The 21080-nt window shown below is 45.7% G+C and overlaps 1 protein-coding gene across 2 annotated transcripts in view; it reads left to right on the forward strand.

Moving 5' to 3' along the window:
• Positions 1-21080, forward strand: part of ZC2HC1A (zinc finger C2HC-type containing 1A) — a 657196-nt gene that overhangs the window by 339228 nt on the left and 296888 nt on the right. The window contains exon 8 of one of the 2 annotated variants that reach the window (XM_069621243.1): positions 7656-7775. The exons of the other annotated variant lie outside the window; for it this stretch is intronic. Within the exon in view, the coding sequence (XP_069477344.1) occupies positions 7656-7775 (120 nt within the window). The remainder of the gene's footprint in view (positions 1-7655; positions 7776-21080) is intronic. 2 annotated transcript variants of the gene reach the window in all.

Genomic DNA, 21080 nt, shown 5'->3' on the forward strand with positions numbered 1-21080 from the left:
TAATCTCTGCTGGTTGCCTAAAATAAACAGCTCAGTCTTAGCATTGTTAAGGGCTAATGAGTTAAATGCCATCCACTTCTGGATTTCAGCAAAGATAGCATTAATATGTTCTGCATCTTTTAAGTACTCACCAGTAAATTGGACAACAATCTGCGTGTCATCGGCATAGTTGGCAAAATAAATGCCCATGGTTGACAAAAGAGCGCAGAGGAGACGTGAGTAAATGTTAAAAAGTAAGGGGGAAAGACATGAGCCCTGTGGGACACCGCATAACAATAGGGATGCTATAGAATGAGCATTATCCTTTGTTACCCTCATGTTTCGTGGGCCCAGAAATGATTTAAACCAAGCTGAAGCTTCTGGAGAACATTTACCAATTGTGATTAGTCTATCGGCCAAGAGCTGGTGATCGACTAAGTCGAATGCGGCTGATAGATCTAATAAAAGCAGCAGGGCTGTATGACCTTTGTCAACAAGACCGGCAATATAAGATTTTAAATCTAAGAGCGCAGTCTGTCCCATGATTAGGGCGAAACCCAGATTGTTGTGACGCCAGTATGTCATTTTCCTCGACGAAAATCTGGTATTGGCAGTACGCAATTTTATCTAAAATTTTCAACAAAAAGGGAACATTGGTAATTGGACGATAATTACCCGCCTCTGCAGGGTCCAAGTTTTCCTTTTTTAGTAGAGGTGTAACCCATGCTTCCTTTATGTTCTCAGGGACATAAGATTCCTGAAAGGATCTATTCACAAAAGTGGTAATCCATGGGGCAAGAGTATGGATATGATCTTTGAGTAAGGAGGCTGGAAAGACATCTCATTTACAGGAGGTTGCTTTCAGTTTGGAAACCGTATCAATGACATCTTCTATAGATACAGATTAAATAGTGAAAACAGGGGGATCGTTGGAGTCCAAGTTATCCAACGTAATTGTGGTTTTAGATAATAGTTTAACCTGAGCACTGATGTTGTTTTGATGCGTTAAGGTTTTATTTGTGAAACTATTATGGATATTTTGACACAAAGCGCTGTCCGCTGGAGACAGCGATGTGGAGGTGCAACCTTTAAGCTCCTGGAGGATGCTAAAGAGCTCTTTAGAGCTAGATTTAGCTTTAGAGACCCTTGAGTTGAGGTGCAGTTCTTTCGTGGAGCGGATAAGTGATTTCTAGTGTAAGAGAGCCCGCTTGTAAGAATTAAGGTTAGACTCGGAGGGCTGTTTGTGCCATTGTCGTTCCAATTGGCGTTTTTTCGAGCGAGCCTCAGTTATTTCAACTGAGAAAGGAATATAGGGTGCTTTTTTTCCCTTGTTGGATGCTATGAGTGGGGCCAATATTTCCAGTGCAGTATCAAGAGCAGATCTTATTTTTGCTACAAAATCACAAAGTGGCATGGACATCTCTAGAGATGGTAGTAGAGGTATAACCGTGGTACGAAAGTCGTCTTGCGTGATTTTGCGTATATTCCTTGACAGGATAGGCGAGATGGGCAGATTATTGGAACTATTAGTATAGTTATGATCTGTCTGAAAACTTACAGAAAAGTGATCTGACCAGATACATTGATCTACATTAATATTGTTAATGGGGGGATTTTTAGCTATTACCCAGTCCAATGTGTTACCACCTGTATGGGTGGGGACTTTGATATGCTGAGTGAAGGATAGTGAGGATAAATAATCAACTAGAGAAGTGGATGCCTCATCTAGGGGGTTATCAGCCCAAAGGTTGATATCTCCTAGTATGATGGTAGGTGAATGAGGCTTACAGAAGTTACCAATAAAAGCCAACACTTGTTCTTCAAAGAGGGGGGTATCAGTAGGTGGTCTATAGAGTACTAGAAGATTGATGGAGGCTGTTGAGGTGAGACTCAATTTAAGAAAGAGAGTTTCACATTGATCGAAGACTAGTTCCCTGGATTTATGTAAATTACTGCCACGCCCCCACCACGTTTTTCCAGTCTATCAGAATGGAAAGGGGAATAGCCAGAGGGAGTAGCCAAATGTAAGGAATGGAAAGCAGTATCGTGCAACCATGTTTCGGTGAGTGCACATATATCCACTTTGTTCTGAACAAGGAGGTCAGCAACCTCATGACAGTGCTTGACTAAAGAGCGAGTATTGAGTAACATGTATTTCGTTCCAGTCCCTATTGATGTGCTAATACTAGACATCTTACTACTTTCTCTCTTTTATGTACTCACTCACAAATAGCCTTGGTCTCCCTCATGGCAGAAAAAATACAATCGGAGGGACCTCGGCGCGTGAGGGATTTTGGGTACACTACACTACACGTCACGTTATGGATAGTGTTACAGACATGCCTATGCCAATGTACCCTTTCGAGCCTCGAAAGACAAGAGGCAATACTCTGTGGTTACCACTGGATGTCGGACCATATGCACAGAATGTGAATCTAAGCAGAGTCAATCATCAGAAATGCTATTACTGTGAGTAATGCATGTCTTACTCGGCGTTATACTACTTTTTTTTTTTTTACAGGATCTCTTATTTTCCCGGTGACTGGCGCATACACAAATAGAGCATGAGAAACAATTGCTCAGTGTACAAGGTGACCTGGTTCTTAGGACAATGGCATAGCCCGAGGAAAGGGATGTAAAAATGCATTACTAGCATCAAAATGGACAACTCTCAGGTGGGGAATGTGTACCACATTAAAACTAAAATAAGTATAGATTTGCATTGGCAAAGCCAACAGTTTTGGCTTGTGTTTATATTGGCCATTTACCATGCACTGCTATTCGATTACCAGACACTGGCACCATTGTGCACATGCTATCAACAGTGGCCAGTTAATACCACTACTGCTATGTCTGGCAATTTCCTTACCCATGCCTACACAAAATCCCCAACTGTTGGCATTGTCAGTTCTTGTTTTGTCTTGGGTTCTATAGTCAATCAGCAGAACAGTTCATAAGGGCATTGAGTTATTAGTCATTTTATTATGCAAACGAAAAAGTTGTCCTGTCAATAGCCCACATATCGACCAGATAATGCCATCATTTTAATAGGAATTACCTGCAATGAGCCCGGATGTCCTCGGTACAACCCACAATGATTATTAACCCACTTTGAGTGTGCTGCGTCCCATGACATATAGCAATTTCCCTGAGATGTTTCTGTATTGGACTAGCACAGTATGTGAAAAAACGCCATATCTACACTTGAATTTGCCAATGTCGGTACGAAGTCTATAAATCTGCTCATGCACCTTTGGGGTGATTTGAGCCATGTCAGGAAGCTGATGAGCAAGGCGTCTATGAACTGTTTCCGTATTATTGTGTTTACGGTGACACATCTTTCCCTTATGAATGTCTGCAAAGGTTGTTGGTAACTTAGAAGATGCACGATGTCTATAATAGCTTTGGCTCTCAAGGGCTGCAAATGGCAGTGATCCTGTTTTTTTTTCCGTTAACAGTACAGTTTTTAATAATGCTGCAGGTTCCAAGGCAGCCATGAACAAACATGCTGCAGCAAACCCTCTTCCATTTTAACTCCCCAACTCCTGAATGTTTTTATGCAGAGGCAAATCATGCTCTGGATAAAGCCCAATTGCTTATCAGTGCACCCATCTCTTTCAGAGAGGGTGTCCACACATTATAGTGATCTTGGTACTGTAAAAAAGGCATTTTCATCTGGTTGTCACATCTTAACATGGACAAATGCATCTGAAAGCTGTCTAGTTACCCTTATCTCGCATGAATTTCACACGCCTCGATGTAAATCCAAATGAGAAGGCCATCCTGCAGCGTGGTAAGGAAGCACACCAGCAATCGGTAGCTTCTCACAAAACAGCTTTGAGGAATAAAATCTTGCTCCCTCAGTACCCTTCCAAAATTACCAGTATTTACAAAAGAGAGCAATTCGACTCCTTTTTGCATGGAAAGGTTATGGTTAAAGAAGTACTCCTGATTACTAGCCATGTAGAACATCCCAGTGCTTTGGGTGGCTTACAAAATCGATGGGGGCACTTGCTGGGGGGTGTGGCCCAACAAGCGCTTCCAGTGTAGGTAAGTGCCGACCCACACTAAGTACCCCTTTGTGGCGATCATCGCCCTCTCACCCAGGGTATTAAGGGTGTCCTCCCTGCATCTTCCAATTAAAGGGATACCTAGTGGGAGGTGACACCACAATTAAAGCCACAGCAAGGCTGCTAAAAGCCAAGGTCTTTTTTCAAAAGACTGAAGTTCTCGTTTATACACGAGAGCTTCTGGCTGTACAAAAAAGGTCTTGGCTTCTAGCATCCCGTCATTCTTCTTTGATTAAAACAAAGCTGGTAGAATCTTTAGGTGTGAAAAGGGGTGTGACAAGAGTAATTTGGTCCCAGGTCACATTCGGGAAGCAAATCAAATGTATGTAACTCCCAGTGCTTTAAATGGGCAGGTACCGAGTACCTGTACTTCTTTTATTTGAAAGAGATAGGATAGTACGGGCACTGGTCAGTGGGAAGCCAATGCGTTTAATGGAAGAGTACCGCCACTAATGAACAGGGTAGTGAGAAGTACCTGCTTTCCATTTCAAGTCCTGGTGATGCCTCTACGTAAAGATTGAAGGGGTCAAATGAAATGGGCTCCCACTAGAACAGCTTTATTGAAAAACTGAACACATTTAGTAACCCAGTGACATTGTTTTATTCTTGATTTGCTTCATTTTCTCATTGACTTATGAAATACTCAACCTGAAAGCTGGATGTCATTTTTTTTATTATTGCAATCAAACTATAAACGCTAAACGGGACACCTCAAATAGCATAATTGCCCACAAACGTCAAGAGAGGACAAAATATTTACGGTCTTGTTCCTATGGTGCTGTTGACCCTGAGGGTACCGCATACTCAAGATTCTGCCGATAGTAAATGTCATCACTGCCTCTAAAAAAACACAAAAACTAGACTTTACAAACCACATGCCTGAGGGGGTAGAGGAGGGTGCATATTGTGGAAGAGGGGCGAGTGCAGATTGTTGTTCACAGTACAGCACCTTCTCAGCTGATGGGCTGGATGAGGCGGTTGGTGACAGTGTCGCTCTGGACATGCAACCCAGCAGAGTCTCGGCTCTCGTGCAGCTCCCGACTGTCTTCCTGCTCGTCCGCGCTCAGCCTCGCCATGGGTGCCGCTTGGGAACTGAAGGCACCAGACACTGACACTAGCAAAACAAGTACGAAGGAGGAGAGTGTCACCCAACTCGGCCGACGGAAAATGTGCGCAGTGAGTCAGCTCAAAAGCCAAAAACCATGCCGAACACCAGGCTCATCAAAACAAGTGCTGGACAAATAAACCATATGCTGTGAAGGACCCACGGTTCCACACAAGCTGAGTTCTCACACATAGAGCAACACTGCCTTATCCTGGGTGGGTGATTGTGCGGCTTGTCCGTTCATACAGGACCCAGCCATGCATGGCTGCTGTTAAGGAGACATCTCCATGCTGCAAAGTTACATGCAACTTTCAAAGCTTGTTCTGCCATGGATTCCACCATCTTCAACCGTAAGTGAGATATTCCAAATGTCAGACTCGGAAAACGATTGCCTGTGAGCTGTGCTTACGTCATTACAAACACTAGAACAACAGCCACAACATAAGTTCATGGACATTAATAGAGACATTTTGCAACAAAACGTATCTATAACATTAAGTTTTTTATTTTTAATAAAAAATGGATACACATATATTACATAACTTAAAAGCATTAGTATATATTTCTTTTTAATCAGAAAACAAGTAAATTTACATTTTAGAAACATTAACATATGGCGGCCACCATTTTGGAAGTAAAAATACCTGCTAAATTCAGTACACAATACAAATGAATTGAAAGAGTGCAAAAGGGGTGTGGTTTTGTGTGGGGACGGTTGGTAAATCATATAAATTTGACTTAGACATGTGTGTTAAATGGGTGGACGCATAGCCAAGCAACACAAAACGCCTATGTGTTCATCCTCATATGTCCTCTCCATTGAAAAGCATTAAAGACCCTCATTCAAAGCCCTTATTTGAAACTTATGTTAAAGCTTTTATTTTAAAAACAATAGATTCCGCTTAAAGGTAGTGCTTTCAGCACCACCTAATAGCCAAAGGTAAAAAAGGACTGATTCTGGCTAAGGATTTATTGCCAGTAATCTGGACTGAATTAGTGTTTATATATCTCTTTCAAGGGCAGTGTCATAGACCTCTCAGGCAATGCCTGCACTTGCTCAGTTAGGGTGGTTGTGCTATGGTGGTAAGGTCTGGGTCTGGTCTGGTAAACTGAGAAGTGGACTTAAAGTCAGAAACCATTTTTCTGCTATTTGTTTATAGCAGCTCGAGGTCTGGAAATGCAAAATGATGGGCATGTCAGTGGTATGTCTGACATTTTGTGTTAGCAGACCTTCGTGGCCTTCAGTTTGTGGCCTTCAGTTCAAAGCTTTATTCCACCCCTTGTCTTCCTTTCGCCTGCGCCTCCCCCGCTCCCCAACCAAAGCCAGAAATATATGAGTCATTGACGAGAAATTTGCAGTTGATATTTGTGATTGATGATTGACAGACTTTGCCACCTCGGAGAATGCTGTGATTTGGGGTATCGGAATGTATATTTGAGATTAAAAAACCTTCCAGGGATTCTCTACTTCACTAAGTGAATACTTGCTGCAACAAGCAAGATTATAGCTTGTAAAGTGTTGCAGGAGGAGAGATGCATATCTTTATATTAATTTAACAGCACTCTTCCCCTTCAGCTTCTTGATTTCACAGTCCGTTAGCACTGCAAAGGATCTTCTCACTGGGGTGTTACTCATGTGGATCACCTTATTATATTTTCAGCCCCATTTTGTTGAAATTTAGTTGAAATCGCTGGCAAAGTCTGCCACTCACTGTCTGCAATGCCTGCCCCAGAGGCTTCCAAGTGAAATTAAACCGTAGGTAGAGGAGGTTGTCACGGTCCATTCACAGATGAGCCATATCCAAGGGCACCCTGTTTGACTGATTCTATTTTATATAAAGTCTGCAGTTTTACTTGTTAGTGCCACCGTTTATATAGGAGTATATCAACTAGCGCTTCAAATGGCAGTGGGCAAAACTCTCAAAACATGAAATAGACATAAGTATTGGATACTTATGTCTGTACTTTCTCTCGGCTCTAGGTCTGGTAGAAGCAAGATGAGAAGACAACATAAGTTGAGACCCAAATATGAAGCCTGTACTTTTTTCACCTGACAAGTTCCCTTATTTTAATGCCACATGCATCAAATACCACTGTTCTAGGCCTATTTTACCCTATCTTTCTTTGGCCAAATGGATTGTCGTTTCGCAACATTGATATTTGTGGTTCTGAATTTTCTTTCAGACCTTATATTAGTAGTTCTTTTTCCAGTCCTCCGTGTTATCTAGGCAAAGTGTCCTAAAACCCTAAAGTGATGGGGCACACAGATCTTTCTTAAGTCATTTAAAAGTATGTCGTAAGGCTCAATTGATGTTTGCAAGATGGTCAGGAGAAAGATATATCTATAGGGAAACAAGTTATCCAAGTAAGTATCTTGTTCCTTGTAACGATTTTTGTACCAAACAACCATTTATTTGTTTAATGAACGTGCAATGATGTGAAATGTGTGAATCAGTACACTGGAATTCTCCTTATGGATACACCTTTGTATATTTTAATAGTAAGATGGAAAAATTAGGCCCACCGCTGCGAACTGGAAGAGATGCACAAGCGCTGCATGACAGTGAGACCAAAACAGACAGTGTCATCAAAAGACCTAACGAGTTATTACCGATTAATAAGTAAGTATTTCAACTCTGTGTGGCTAATACCTTCACATTGAATAGTTCAGAAAGAATGCAGTCGTAAGCCTTTTGCTTTTAGGGGCTGAATGAAGATGGGGGCTGAATGAAAACATGCTTCTTCCTTACAACCTTATAAATGTAAGCATGAACACTAGGTCTGGAATGTATGCATCAGTGATCTCAGGTTGATTTAAAGATTGCATTGTTTGCATCAACAATAAAGATATGCTCTTAACCTAATGGCTTTCAAGAATTTTCTATGAAAGCTATTTCAAGTCACGTGTGCTTTTAAAAAAATTATGGGCATTGGCAATTTATGCAGTAGGCGAAGCAAAGTTGCATGGACATTTAATCTATTACTTGGGTCTGTCAACTCTTCTTCAACATTACACGTGTTTCTACAACTTCGATCTTCAGAGTATTTGGTCAAATATATTCTAAAACACAATTTAGACTCCTGGAATTACCTGTAAACTTTAAGAAAAGTAAATACGGGAGGCGGCTTCTTTTCTTTTGCAGCCTCTGTTGTGTCAGCCCTCTGTTGTGGAATGTACTCATCAGGTACATTCAGTACCACCTAAAGTTTCACAAACGTTATCAACCAGGGTAACCATTATAATCTGGTACTTCAGCTATGCAAATATTAGTACCAGGAGGTGATCTGTGTCAGACAATTCAATCTACAAATAATGTTTAACATAACGAAAAGAACTTTCAGTGCTTGCCAACGGCATTGTATCTCTCTATTCTGTCACACTTTTGTACGTCCTCTTTTCTTGAAACCTTACTCTAGCTTACTCTGTAGCCGCTTTCCAATAGAACTTCTGAAATGGGATTCCAAGCTTTGAAGAGTGCTTTTCCTGGACTGTTACTGTGGAAAAGGCCTTTCATCTCTTTCTAGCCTTGAAATGCTTTGGTTTAACTATCTAGGGCAAAATTCAGGTCTTTCAGACAAGAGGTAATTTTTGCTCTGTAGATTTTAAGAGCAAGACTTTGGTAAGGACTTTCAAACCATGTCACACATTGTATTTCTTTTTGCATTTAAGTGCTCCCTAACCCCAAAGATGGCTCTGTGCATATGCAATAAATACAAAATACAATTACTAACTATAAATACAATTACAAGAGTGTAAGAATAGCGATAATGCTAATCATCCAGATTCCTCCAGAGTCATCCTTAATGTCTACCTAAACGGCACTGTCATGGTCCAAGGCCCTCAGGCCAATCTCCTCCTCTTCGAAAAGGCAGTTCCCCCGCCTCATCAACTTCTTCATCTCTGGCTGTCCCCTCCTCTCATCCCTTGGCTACCTTGCCCACTCTTCCCTTCTTCTCTGCCTCACCTCAGGCTACCTCCACACCTCCGCAGGGCATTCCTCCCTCTGATTTGCACCCCTCCCCGGAAGGTCTTTAAGACTGGAAACCTTCTTCATCTTACCACTCTCCACGCTCGCTCTGCTATCAAACACTCGTCTGACATCTGTCACCTCCTTGAAGAACTGGATCTTGATGTCCTCGGTCTTAAAGAGACATGGTTCACGGCCTGCTCTGTCACAAGCTTTGACACTCTCCTCCCTGATGGCTATCAGATCCTCTCTGCACCCAGATCCAGCCGGCCCAGAGCGGTTGTAGCTCTGATCTTTCCTGAGTGGATCCCTGCCAATATCATTCCCACTCAGACTTACTCCTCTTTTGCCTCGTCTGCAGGCTCTTTCCCTCCTAGCCACTCTCTTACTGTTGCCACTCTCTACCGACCCCCTGGTCAAATCACCTCTTTCTCTGGCTGACTCACCCTGACACAGCCCTATCCCTTCTTTACTCTTCTATTCCAGATACTCTTGATGTTCTTGACCCTGCCATGAGGATCTGCCTGAAGCCTAAAGCCAAGTTCACTTCCTGGTATGACTCAGACCTAGCTACACTTTAACGTAAGTGTAAGCTACAAAACCATTATATTAAAAAAAAGACAGTCGCAAGGGGGCACGGATGGGGTGGTGTTCAAACACCACCTGAGAGGAAATGTAGGGCTTCTTCTTCATCCTCTGACAAACTGGCCTGTTGCCTATTCTAAAGGCAATACAGACTCTCTGTTTGTACCAAGAAGAGTGCCCACATCCAAGCTTGTGTCTCTGCGGCATCTAACAACTCGGCAGAACTCTTTAAAATTTGCAAGGAGCTGGCCAACCCTGCTGCAGTCTCTACCCCTCTTCTTGCCTCCCACTTTATCTTGCAATGCCTTTGCCTCTCACTTTATCTCGAAAACCCAGGACATCCTGTCTACCCTCTGCCCGACACCCTCTCGACTCCCATCTCTGCCTGTGCTTGCTGACCCTCCTTCAGCCTTCAGCCACCCTCCTTCCCGTCCTTTCCTCTTTTCTCCCCTAATGAGGTCGATAGACAAGTCCTATCTATGAAAGCCTTGTCAAAAGATTTCCATCCCTGTTCCACTAAACCTATCAAGGACCACATTGATACCTTTGCCACGGCCCTTGCCAATTTTTTTGCAACCACTTCTCTGCCTCTGGATCTTTCCCCTCCCCTCTTAAGCACCCCCTTGTGCATCCTCTTCTCAAGAAACCCACAGCTGATCCTTCTTGCCCGGCCAACTATCGCCCAATTTCCATCACTGCCTTTCTGGGCAAACTACTGGAAATGCTGGCCATCTATCAGCTTAACCTTCATTCCGATTCTGTTGGCTCTCTCCATGGCCATCAGTCTGACTTCAGAACTGGCAGAAGCACGGAAACTGCATTCCTGAACATCTGTGAGGATCTGCTCTTTAACCTTGACTGAAACATTCCCTCTGTCCTAATTCTACTCAATCTCTTCTCTGCCTTTGACACGGTCAACCATACCATCCTGCTCAACTGCCTCCGTGATAACCTGGGCATCACCAATCAGGGTCTGGCCTGGCCGACCTCTTTCCTCTCTGATCGACCCTCCCAGGTCCAACTTGTGTCCTTCCTATAATCTACCTGTGGTGTTCCCCAGGGGTCTAACCTCGCCATGGCTTTTCAACCAATACTTGGCAACTCTTGCCCACTGCATTGCCATTTTCTGCTCAAACTTCCAGCTACACGGACGACACTCAACTCATTTTCAGGCTGCCTTTGGTCACCCCCTCTCACTTTCTCATCTCTGATTGCCTAACTGCCATTCAAGATTGGTGTGCTGCCAACGATCTTTATTTGAATGCCAGCAAGACTGAGATCCTCCTCATCGGCACACCATCACCATCCTTTCCCCTCACTCTCTGGCCGGCTCCCTTGGCCCTCATCCTATCCCCACCTGGGAGGCTAAAAACCTCGGGGTCCCCTTTGATTCCAAACTTTCCTTCTCCGCCCACATCGCTGATGTCTCGAAAAAATCAAACTTCCTACTGCACCTCCTGTAACAGCCTCTTTCTAAATCTACCTGCCTTTACTCTCCGCTCTTTGCAACTTATCCAGAACAGGACTGCAAGACTAGAGTTTGGCCTCAAGCCCTGGGATCGTTTTTCTTCAACTCTGAAATTTCTCAATTGACTCACAGTGGATGCAAGGATTAAAGTCAAAACCCTCTGCATTTTCCACAAGGCTTTCTGGGGCCTGGGTCCAACATACCTTCAGCTATCCCTCCGCAAATACCTCCCTTCTTGAGCTCTCTGCTCCTCTACAACCAACTCCCTCAGGGTTAGTCGTTTTTCAAAGAAACAAGCTGGTGGGTAGATCTGTCTTCGACTGGGGCCTCCCTCTGGAACAGCCTCCCTGCCACTCTAAAACTTGAGGAGAACCATCTCCGGTTCCGGAAGCACCGCAAGACCTTCCTCTTTGCTTCTGGCTTCGCCCCTCCTCTCCCTGGCTGATTCTGTTCTCCCTTGGCACCGTGCACCTGACCACCCTCTGTCCTCCGGGCCCAGCTACCTGCCCACCCTGCCACCCTCCCACGCTGCCTCCTGGCCACCCCTTGTACTGGGGTCTGTGTCTACCCATGCACCCCCCCCCTTGTTCTCTTCCTGCACTAATTTCAGACCTACCCAGTCTGCTGCCTTAACCCAGCACTTGCCAGCTGCACTACCATTGTTAGTTGCGTCGGGTGGGTATTAATCCCCTTCACAATGCTCGGGGTTGGTGGGGATATAGTATATTTATCCCTCCCACTTCTCTGAGCGGGATGCATGCAGGAAGAATTGATGGGGAGAGGGAGAGGGGGGGGTAGAGGGGGGTAGAGGGGGGGTAGAGGGGCATAGGACGAGCCCTCCACGGTCACTGGCGACGATGCATTGGGCGCAACAGCCAGTCAATGGATTCCCTTTTTCAGTGATAAATGATTGCAGTTACATGGTGAAACATTTGGAAACGCAGCTAATGTACCTCCAATACACCTACTATTACCCTCACTACTTCTGATCCAAGGTAGAGTGCTGTGCGTCCTTGGGCAGAGATGCCTCTGTGCAACAGCAATCGCATGTAATCTGTTGCTGGTAGCCCTCGCTCCAGGCCCTAAGGGGTTAATGAATGATGGATGGTCGACTGTGCCTAGGATGATGCGCGCTATAGAAACACATGTGCCATTCTTTGCTGCGAGCGTGCCTTTTGTGTTCTCCTCCCTGTGCTCGGATCAGGCTGTGTGCGGGGCTGGCGAGGAGGTCGTATTTATGTGCAGAAACCCCTGACATTAAGGATCTGTAGTCATACAATATGTTGAAATGTGGTATAAGCCATGTGCATAAATCTCCTTTTTTGATGTTTACCATCGGCTTTCTTTCATTTACAAAGTGGCTCATATCAAGGTAAACCAGGAGGCGCAAATGTGTGTGCCTACGTAAGCAATGGCGCTTGAAGCTGTCTTAATGTAGATGTTTTGTGGTTTTATTTTCTGCTGGGCATAATAGCTGTAAGCAGCATATTGACAGTGCCACTCCATTTTGACCCACTGTGAAGAGCGATGCAACCTCTCCACTTCCTTCAAGAGGTTCCTGTGGAAAGGTGCTTCTATACCTCACCCCACCTATGTCCAGGAACATCCCTTTCACCCCCTTTCTTGCGACATGAGTTTTTCATGTTGCGGTCTCACTGGTGTAGCATGAAGGGGGACAGCCGTGTGATTAGGCTGTGTGTAGTTCCTGTGTAAACTACAGTTTGCAAGAATAGTAAAGTGAAATTAACTTTACTTACTTTTTCTCTTTGTAGGTCCAGCACACACCATCTAATGTGGAGTGCTGTGGAGGTTGCCTAGTAGCCCCTTATTCAACATTCTCATGTAACATTTTTATGTTACCCTCACTACATTAAATGGCTGGTGGCAGTGGTTTACTGTTTCCTACCATTGTGCTTTTCTACTGCAAGCTGAACCCTCAGCTGGCAGTACAGCACCCATGGGGGACAATTTTGTCAAAATGGCCATTCTTCTTTTTTTGCCATTTTCTGTTTGTGAGGTATTTCTGGAATTTTACTCTGTGCGTTGAGACAGGTTTGAGCCCTATGTTTGTGTTGCCTTTGGCAGGCTTTAACCCTGAAGTCTGCCCCTGGCTCCAGTGTGTCTGGAAGGACAGGATGTGAGGGAGGGTCCCGAAACTCCCCTGTCCTTTATCTCTAGGAATGCCTGAAAGCAACTAGTCCTGTTTGGCTGGCTGGATGTCCTTTTAGGACAACTACCCTACTGTATGATTGAGAGCATACATTGTGCATAAATGGAGGAAACCTGCTCGAAAGGTGAGGGTTTTGGGACTACAGGCAGAGTCGACCACTGGGAGAAACATCGAAGAAGAAACCATGAACAAAGCTTGCAGCAACCTTCTGGACCTTTGAATTGCCCGGTGAAGCCCTGCTGCTGTGCTGAACTCGGGAGCCCAATGCCAGGGGTTGAGTGTCCGTAGTCGAGTGGAACGTCTGTCATGGAACAAATCCGTCTAGAAGCTCCAGGATTCTCTTAAAGACCCTCCAAAAGCAGGACCTCCAGATCTTGAGTCCCCTCACCAGAGTGCAGGACCGAGAGAGTGAGGAGAGTCCAACCGGTGTCCAAGATCCGCAACAGTGCTGTTTTTTAAGAGCTGAAACCGCAAAGTGCCGCTGAACCAAAAAGAGCCTGTAGCTGCCGACGACCTTGTCCCTAGGACTGAGGCTCAGGAACAAGGGTCTGCACCGATGTAGGAAGACGGAATCCAGCTGGACCACTCATCTTCATATCAGAGGTACCGTTTAGGCTTGCGGTACTTACCTCATTGCCTTTTAGCCGGGCTCTTCTCCGTTGGGAATTGCACTGGCTTACCTTGATTTCAACTCTCTTCTCACAGCTTGTGACCCTACAAGTGATTTTTCTGAAGACACTATAACTTTGTTCAAGACTATGATCTAAGAAGTGCATCAGATCCATAGACTGTGTCCCAAATGACTTTGGCTGTCCTGGCTCCCTGAAGACTCTTTCAGTACATTGACTTTGATACTGTTTGTCCCTCATAGGTGGTAGCATGTTGTATACTGTTACTGCTGGGAAAGGCTTATCTAGATTTCATTGGAAGATGTACTTGCCCTCACATATACTGAGAAACTGTCTAACCTTTTTCCTTCCCTAACCTTTCCTTTCTGCAACCTCAGAATCTGCAAAGTATACTAGTGAGATATATAAATGCCATTACTGTCCTTGTGATTGAAGTCACTTCAGGGTGTAGGAATTATGTAAGAAGCATATCCAAAGATTATCCACTAACTTGTTTTGATATTGGATATTTTAAAGTATATTTACATTGTTACAACAAATTGCCGTTTTAAAGAATGCTTATTTAAAAATTGGTGTTAATTAAATAAATAACTATTTATAACTGAAACCTTGAGTGTAAGTGTTACTTGGCTACTTGTATTGACAGATTTCATTTGTACAGCTCTACAGCTCGCATTTAACCGGCTTGAGATAGGCCTGACTGATCAGTCACACTACCAACCTGTGTAGGACAAACTATTCACTGGCCTGGGGGAGTCGACTCCACCTTCATCCGAGATGCTAGCCCGTGTCCTAAACTAGATGTATCTGTATTCCATGGTCGCTTGGACTATCAACCACTGGCAGATTTCCCAACCTGCCAGAGCCTATCACGTCACGCTCACCTAACTGTGCCCCTTCAGAACTGCCAGCCTGTTGGGAAAGCTGCACCTTTTCCAGCACGTGGGGGGCATCTTCTCCAGTTTAACACTGGCCTAGTCTTGCCCCTTTTGAGAAAAGACAGTCTTTCTTCCATCTTAAGCAATTGTGGCACATCACACATGTGCTTTCCCTCCCAGCTGGAGGGGCCTGCACATTTTTAAACTAGGGGAAACGAGCTCTGGTGTTTGCAAGAAGATGAGGACTGCGCCCACGGGAGTTATTTCGGCAGTGCCCACTCGGTGATTAAACAGGAACACCTTTGATTGTTGAGAGTTCTTTGGGCCTGAGGTGTAGTGACTGTCTCGTGTGACTTATGATTGAAATGCAACTGTTATTATCACATCAAATGTGAGCCAAGTCAGCAGCACACGCTTCCATCCCTCCATTGACCGAATCCTGGAGATACAGATGGGCCTTTGCATCTTGGGCATTATAAGTGCCCACTTGCACAAACTGTGCCCACTAATTTCCAACGCACTTAGTGTTAATTCCTGTGGTACTACACGGATGTAATCCAATAGTGGCCTGGTAAACGTATTTTTCTTGGGAGTACAGAAACTTTGCACCCTCCTCCTTCCACTCTGGTAACCTATACATGCAAAATGCAAATAACTTAGTAGACTCCAAAACTATTGGCATTGTCAGTGCTTGTTAATTTAGTATACAACAGAAAGCATTCTCCGTTGATGATATGGTTCCTGTAGCAAAATAATTTATCATATCACACTGACAGACACTCACATTTAGGACTTCTGTTATACATGATCATCGATCTGTGGAAGTACTGGAGAGTGGTACAGGGAGCAGCAGCGAGGGCTAAATAGAAACAGCGCTCATACTTTTTTCTTTTGATTGGAAAGTGGAGTGTAACTATTTATTTTTCATTGCATCAAAATATACATGTTTATGAAGGCCTGAGCATGCAGCACTCGGACCTATGCATTTTTGTTTTGAGTTGAAATATTTTTTTTCAGTAGCAACCTCTAAGGCTATACCTTGTCCCCCTAGTGGAATCCAGCTATTCTGTTGGTGGGGGCTATCCCCCTCCTCCTTTCAAACACCATTGTAACAGACCTTGCTTGTGTTTGGCAGGGAGTTTAATGTGACCTCCACGCATTCTCTAGGTACTGTGTATGTGCGCTAAGGTTATGAGTCTAGTGCACAGTACAGATTTATTCCAAGCTTGTGGACTAATACTTCGCAGGACAGGGGCAAACAGGAGCCCCTGGTTGCTAGAAGGGAAGCACACACACACATCTACGTTCCTAGATTGTCTCTCACAGAGAGTAGGAACCGAATGATGACTCCAACCTCTGCCTGTAGAGGAACGCGGAGATGAGTTCCTGTGCTATGTCACTCCCTTGGTATTCTAGCCCTGCCCAGAAGAGCAGACGCCTACCACAGCATGTCTCTACTGTATGAGAACAAGAGGAGAACCCTGGCGGTGAGCTGGAGGCAGGGTGGGGTGTGTGTCTGTGTCAGTGTCTCTCTCCGTGGTCTGCAAACAGAGCGGTAAGCCAACAAGGCCCTCCCGTATAGGGTGACTTTCCTCCCAAGAGCACTGTACCCATGGGTTTGTAAGGAATACATGGGTACAGATGGTGTGGTATACCACCTGGTTCTCTCCTATGCTGCTAACAATATACATGTTACTTCTTGGATGTAACAATAAGACAACCCAATCCTTGCCCAAATGATCCTACTTGAAAGGTGTTGAATATGGGCAGGTACACCCAGTGCTCCAGATAGGATTTTGGAGTGAGAGTATTTTACTCTCAATTTTAAGAAGTAAAGAGTAAATCCAATTTCAAGAGTAAAAATTATTTTCCTCACTCGAAAGAGAGTAAACGGTGTCAACAACTATCCAATTTGTGCATGAAATTCAAACTTTGTTCGAAAACGTAAGTGACAAAACAGCTGTATTTCAAAGTGGTTCTAAATAATTTATTGCACCTGTGGAAATCATTTTCTCCACACAAGAACCTTGTAGGTGCATACTATCCAGCTTCATCTTCATGATACTTAGGCACAGACTATTTTTAAGATTTACTACAGATGCCAGCTAGTTACATTGGGTGATTCATAAATCAAGTCCCTCGCTCTACCAGCATCACTTCTATGCCTCTCAGGCCTACTGTTGCTGCCTGGCACTACTTGCTTGACAGCCACTTCCTGTTTTTGCTCCATCTCTCCTTCCCTTTGCTATTTTGTTTGCCCTGTCTCTCACTTTCTGATGCTTTGCCTCTCACCCTTAAGTGTTCCGATGCCAGATATTGCGGTCTGTTTTTCCGTCACTCTGCCTCTCCCAGCTCTGCATTAGATTATTGCTTTTTCCCCTCCTATATCTCGCTGTATTGGTTGACGTAACTCCTCTTCCTCTCTCATGTCATTACTCTGGCTGTATCTGTTTTTTCATTTTCTCAGTTGTAGTTTCTACTCCTTTTGAGTCTTTCTTGTACTGTCTCTTATGTTATTTGCCTGCCCGCCTCTAGTCTTGCTTTTCTGTTTCCATCTCTTCCCACCCGCTGTTGATCTGTGTTTTACTTTACTGTCTCCAAATGTCTCTTTTGCTCTGCTTCTATCCCTCACTTCTATTGTGTGTTTGTCTTTATTATTAACTCTGTTTCCCATCTCCGAGGCCCTTTCTTCGAAGGCTCAGTTGGCGGTTGGTATGTCGCAGAAACATTCCAGGCCTCATAGTACCGGCTCTGCCGAGGTTCCTTACGTTAAGGCTAAAATTAAGACCCCTGACCCATCGACGGGGTGCCCTGCCTCACTTCCTCACGTGCCGCAGTTCCCCTCAGATGAGGACAAAATGGCGGCCGTTCCCGCCACGACCACGGCAGCCATTTTAGGTACTACCCCTACAACTACGCCATCGGCCCCTGGTGTAGGGTTCGGTCCTTTGGGTGAACCTAAGGTCCCTTGTGCGCATCCTTACCGGCCGGTTTATGATTGGAACTCCCGGATGCCTCTTCCGCACAATGTTTTGTTGCCCGCGGGGGCGGCTCCCTTGATTTATGTGGATATGTCGGCGGAAGGGCCGGTGTGGCACCCTTCCCCGTTACGTCCCTGGATTTGTCCACCTCACAAGAGGCCTCCTCAGGTTCCGAAACAATCTCCTGAGGACGCCTTTTTCGGTAAATTTCAAGCGCTTATGCGCACCGACCCCATAAGGGAATATTTCAAAGGGCTTTTCAAGGAGATATGTCCACCTGCGCCTCCGGCTCCACCCGTTCCACCGGTGGTCCCGCCGGCGCCTCCCTTGCCCGTGGTGCCTCCCCCTGCGTTTCCGCCTTTGCCACCATTGTCCCCAGTGGACAAGGCAGTGCCTGACACGGCTCAGCAGGATCCTGACCTGTCAGATGACCCTCAAGGCGATCAGGACAACAAGGACCCACCCCGCTCTATCAGAGCTGTCCATGACCAGGTGCTGGACATGATGAGTTTCTTAGATGTTCCGGTGCCCGAGGCACCCGCTCCGCAGGAGGGCGTGCTTTCTGGGGCGTTCACCTGGTCTCCTTTGGAGAATACTGGCCTGTTCTTGCATAAGGACGTTCTGGCCAAGGTCTGAAGAGTTTGGGAAAAGCCACACTCGGGACTTTTTGTCAATAAAAAGATTGACGCGAGGTACAGGCTGCATTCTTCGGAAGGAGTGGCCTTGTCTTGTCCGCCTCCCTCCTCCACAGTGGTGGCTGCAGCCACGTTGCAATCCAGGCCGGCAGCATCCTCCTCCGCGACGGCTACTCAGGTCTTGGGAAAGGAGGACAAGCTCCTGGACTCCCTAGGGAGGAAAATCTTTGCCAATTCGGCCTTACAGCTCAGGCAGGCCAATGCAGAATTGATTTTGGCGGGAGCTAACATTCAGATGTGGAGAGGTCTGTCGGAGTTTGAGGAGCACATTCCGGTCGAGAAGTTGGAAGATTTCAGAGGGGGCCTTTCCGATGCCAGGGTCTTGGCCCAGGATCTCATGGAGGATGCGGCTCATCACGTAGACTCCTCGGCTCGGGGCCTGATGCTTGGGGTTGATACCTCGCGGCAAGCGTGGCTGCATGCCACTAAGTTTTCGAAGGAAGTGCAAGGCAAGGTTCTGGACCTTCCATTCGATGGTAAGGAGCTTTTTCACTCTTCTACTGATGTAGAGCTCACCAAAACCAAAGATAGCACTCAAACGGCTAAATCATTGTCTGGACAAACCCAGCTTTCCTACCAAAGGTAGTGACAGAATTCCATCTGAATCAGTCGATTTCCCTTCCGATCTTTTTTCCGAACCCTGCCTCGGAGGCGGAAAGGGTTCTACACTGCCTGGATGTCCGAAGAGCTCTTAAGTTCTACCTGGACAGGACTTCCGAGCTTCGGAGTTATTCCCAACTTTTTGTGACCTTCGGTAACCCTCAGGGCAGTCCGGCGTCTAAGGCATATATTTCCAGATGGATTGCCGCCTGTATCGCAGAGTCTTTCACCGTCCAAAAGCTGAAACCTCCTAAAGGTATCCATGCACACCTGGTGCGGGGCAAGGCAGCCGCGGTTGCTTTTAAGAAGTATGTTCCCTGGGAGTCCATCGCTAAAGCGGCTCCCTCGGCCTCCCCATCTGCTTTCTGTAAGCATTACTGCCTCGATATGAGCACTAGAGCTGACGCTCAGTTTGGCCAGGCTGTGCCGAAGAACCTGTTTCAGTAAGGGGTATTTCCATCCACCCATAGTTCCTGTAGGGAGTGCTTGGGAATCTCCCATAAGTATGGAGTAAAGGGGACGGGCCGTAGGAGTATTACCAGGTTACTCACCGTAGTGACCACCTTACTCCTAGTCCATAGTCCCCTTTCCTCCATACGCCCGCCCGCCGTCCCCTCTAATAAGGTGCCTCTGTTATTGCTAATGGGTCTTTGACCCTGCGATAGAAAAGGACTGATGGGCAATGTGTGGGGCGGAGCCAAGGTGGGCGGGGTTACGGCCGTATGCCGTGCCCCGCGCAGGAAAGAGAGGAGGGACACATTTTTGAAAAAAATGTGGATGCTTTTTACAAAGTGCTCCGGTCCCGTCCCACAGCGCGAAAAGATGTCCCATAAGTATGGAGGAAAGGGGACTATGGACTAGGAGTAAGGTGGTCACTATGGTGAGTAACCTGGTAATTTATGCTTACGGCCTAAACAGAAGGAAAACAAATGTGGTGAAGAAGGGCAAGCATACATTTTTTGAAAGAGCACAGGCAGACCTTTTGAAGGGTATGTGACTTGTGCAGTTTACAAAAGTGTATAGGACCTAAAGATGTGACTAAATATTTGGGAAATGAAAGTGTTGTGTGACAAAGTGCAGCAGCAAATGTACCAAAACGTTATGAAAACCAAGCAAACACAACAAATATAATACCTTCCCGCGTTCCCACAGGTTTCCCGACGAAAACGGTACTTCACATGTGTGGGTGCATGTACCTGGGCGCAAAGGGAAAAGGCTAAACCACTGGTAACCCCAACTCTTTTGGCAGAGCAGATTTGGGCATGGGTTGTCGAAGCCACCAAGGAAAACAGGGAACCCCATGCATTTCCGAAAAGTAGACACCCCTGGGAATCCACAGAGGTCTGACTTGCTTGAATAGCCCCACAATGTATTACCCACAATCCCTGGCAAAATCCGAAATTTGGCGAAAAAAACACCATTTTCAGACATTTCCCTCTACCAATCCCCCGAAACACGCCACCAACAACACGTCCTACCTTTCCGCGTTCCCACAGGTGTCCCGATGAAAATGGTACCTCACATGTGTGGGTGCATCTTCTTGGGCGTAAAGGGAAAAGGCTAAACCACTGGTAATCCCAAGTCGTTAGGCAGAGCAGATTTTGCTCTTGTGGACAACCTACAGATTTGGGCCTAGGGTGCTGAAGCCAACAAGGAAAACCGGGAACTCCATGAATTTCTGAAAAAGAAGACACCCCTGGTAATCCACAGATGTCTGAGGGCAGCTTCTTCCTCCGGGAAAGGTCGGGGACCCTGCAGGGGCTCCCTGGGACTGCCACTGCACTTGAGGATGGTCAACCCACATGGGAGACAGCCGTCCAAGGCCAGAGATATTATCCCCGACTTTCCTAGAGCTCTGGCTGGTCTGCGTTACTGCTTCTCCCTCCGGGCAAGGCCGGGGAGCCCACTGGGGCTCCCTGGAACCGCTGCTGGGCTTGGGGACGGTCAAACCA

Source organism: Ambystoma mexicanum, chromosome 5q (assembly GCF_040938575.1).
Source record: "Ambystoma mexicanum isolate Mex_15411 chromosome 5q, UKY_AmexF1_1, whole genome shotgun sequence".
NCBI lineage: Eukaryota > Metazoa > Chordata > Amphibia > Caudata > Ambystomatidae > Ambystoma > Ambystoma mexicanum.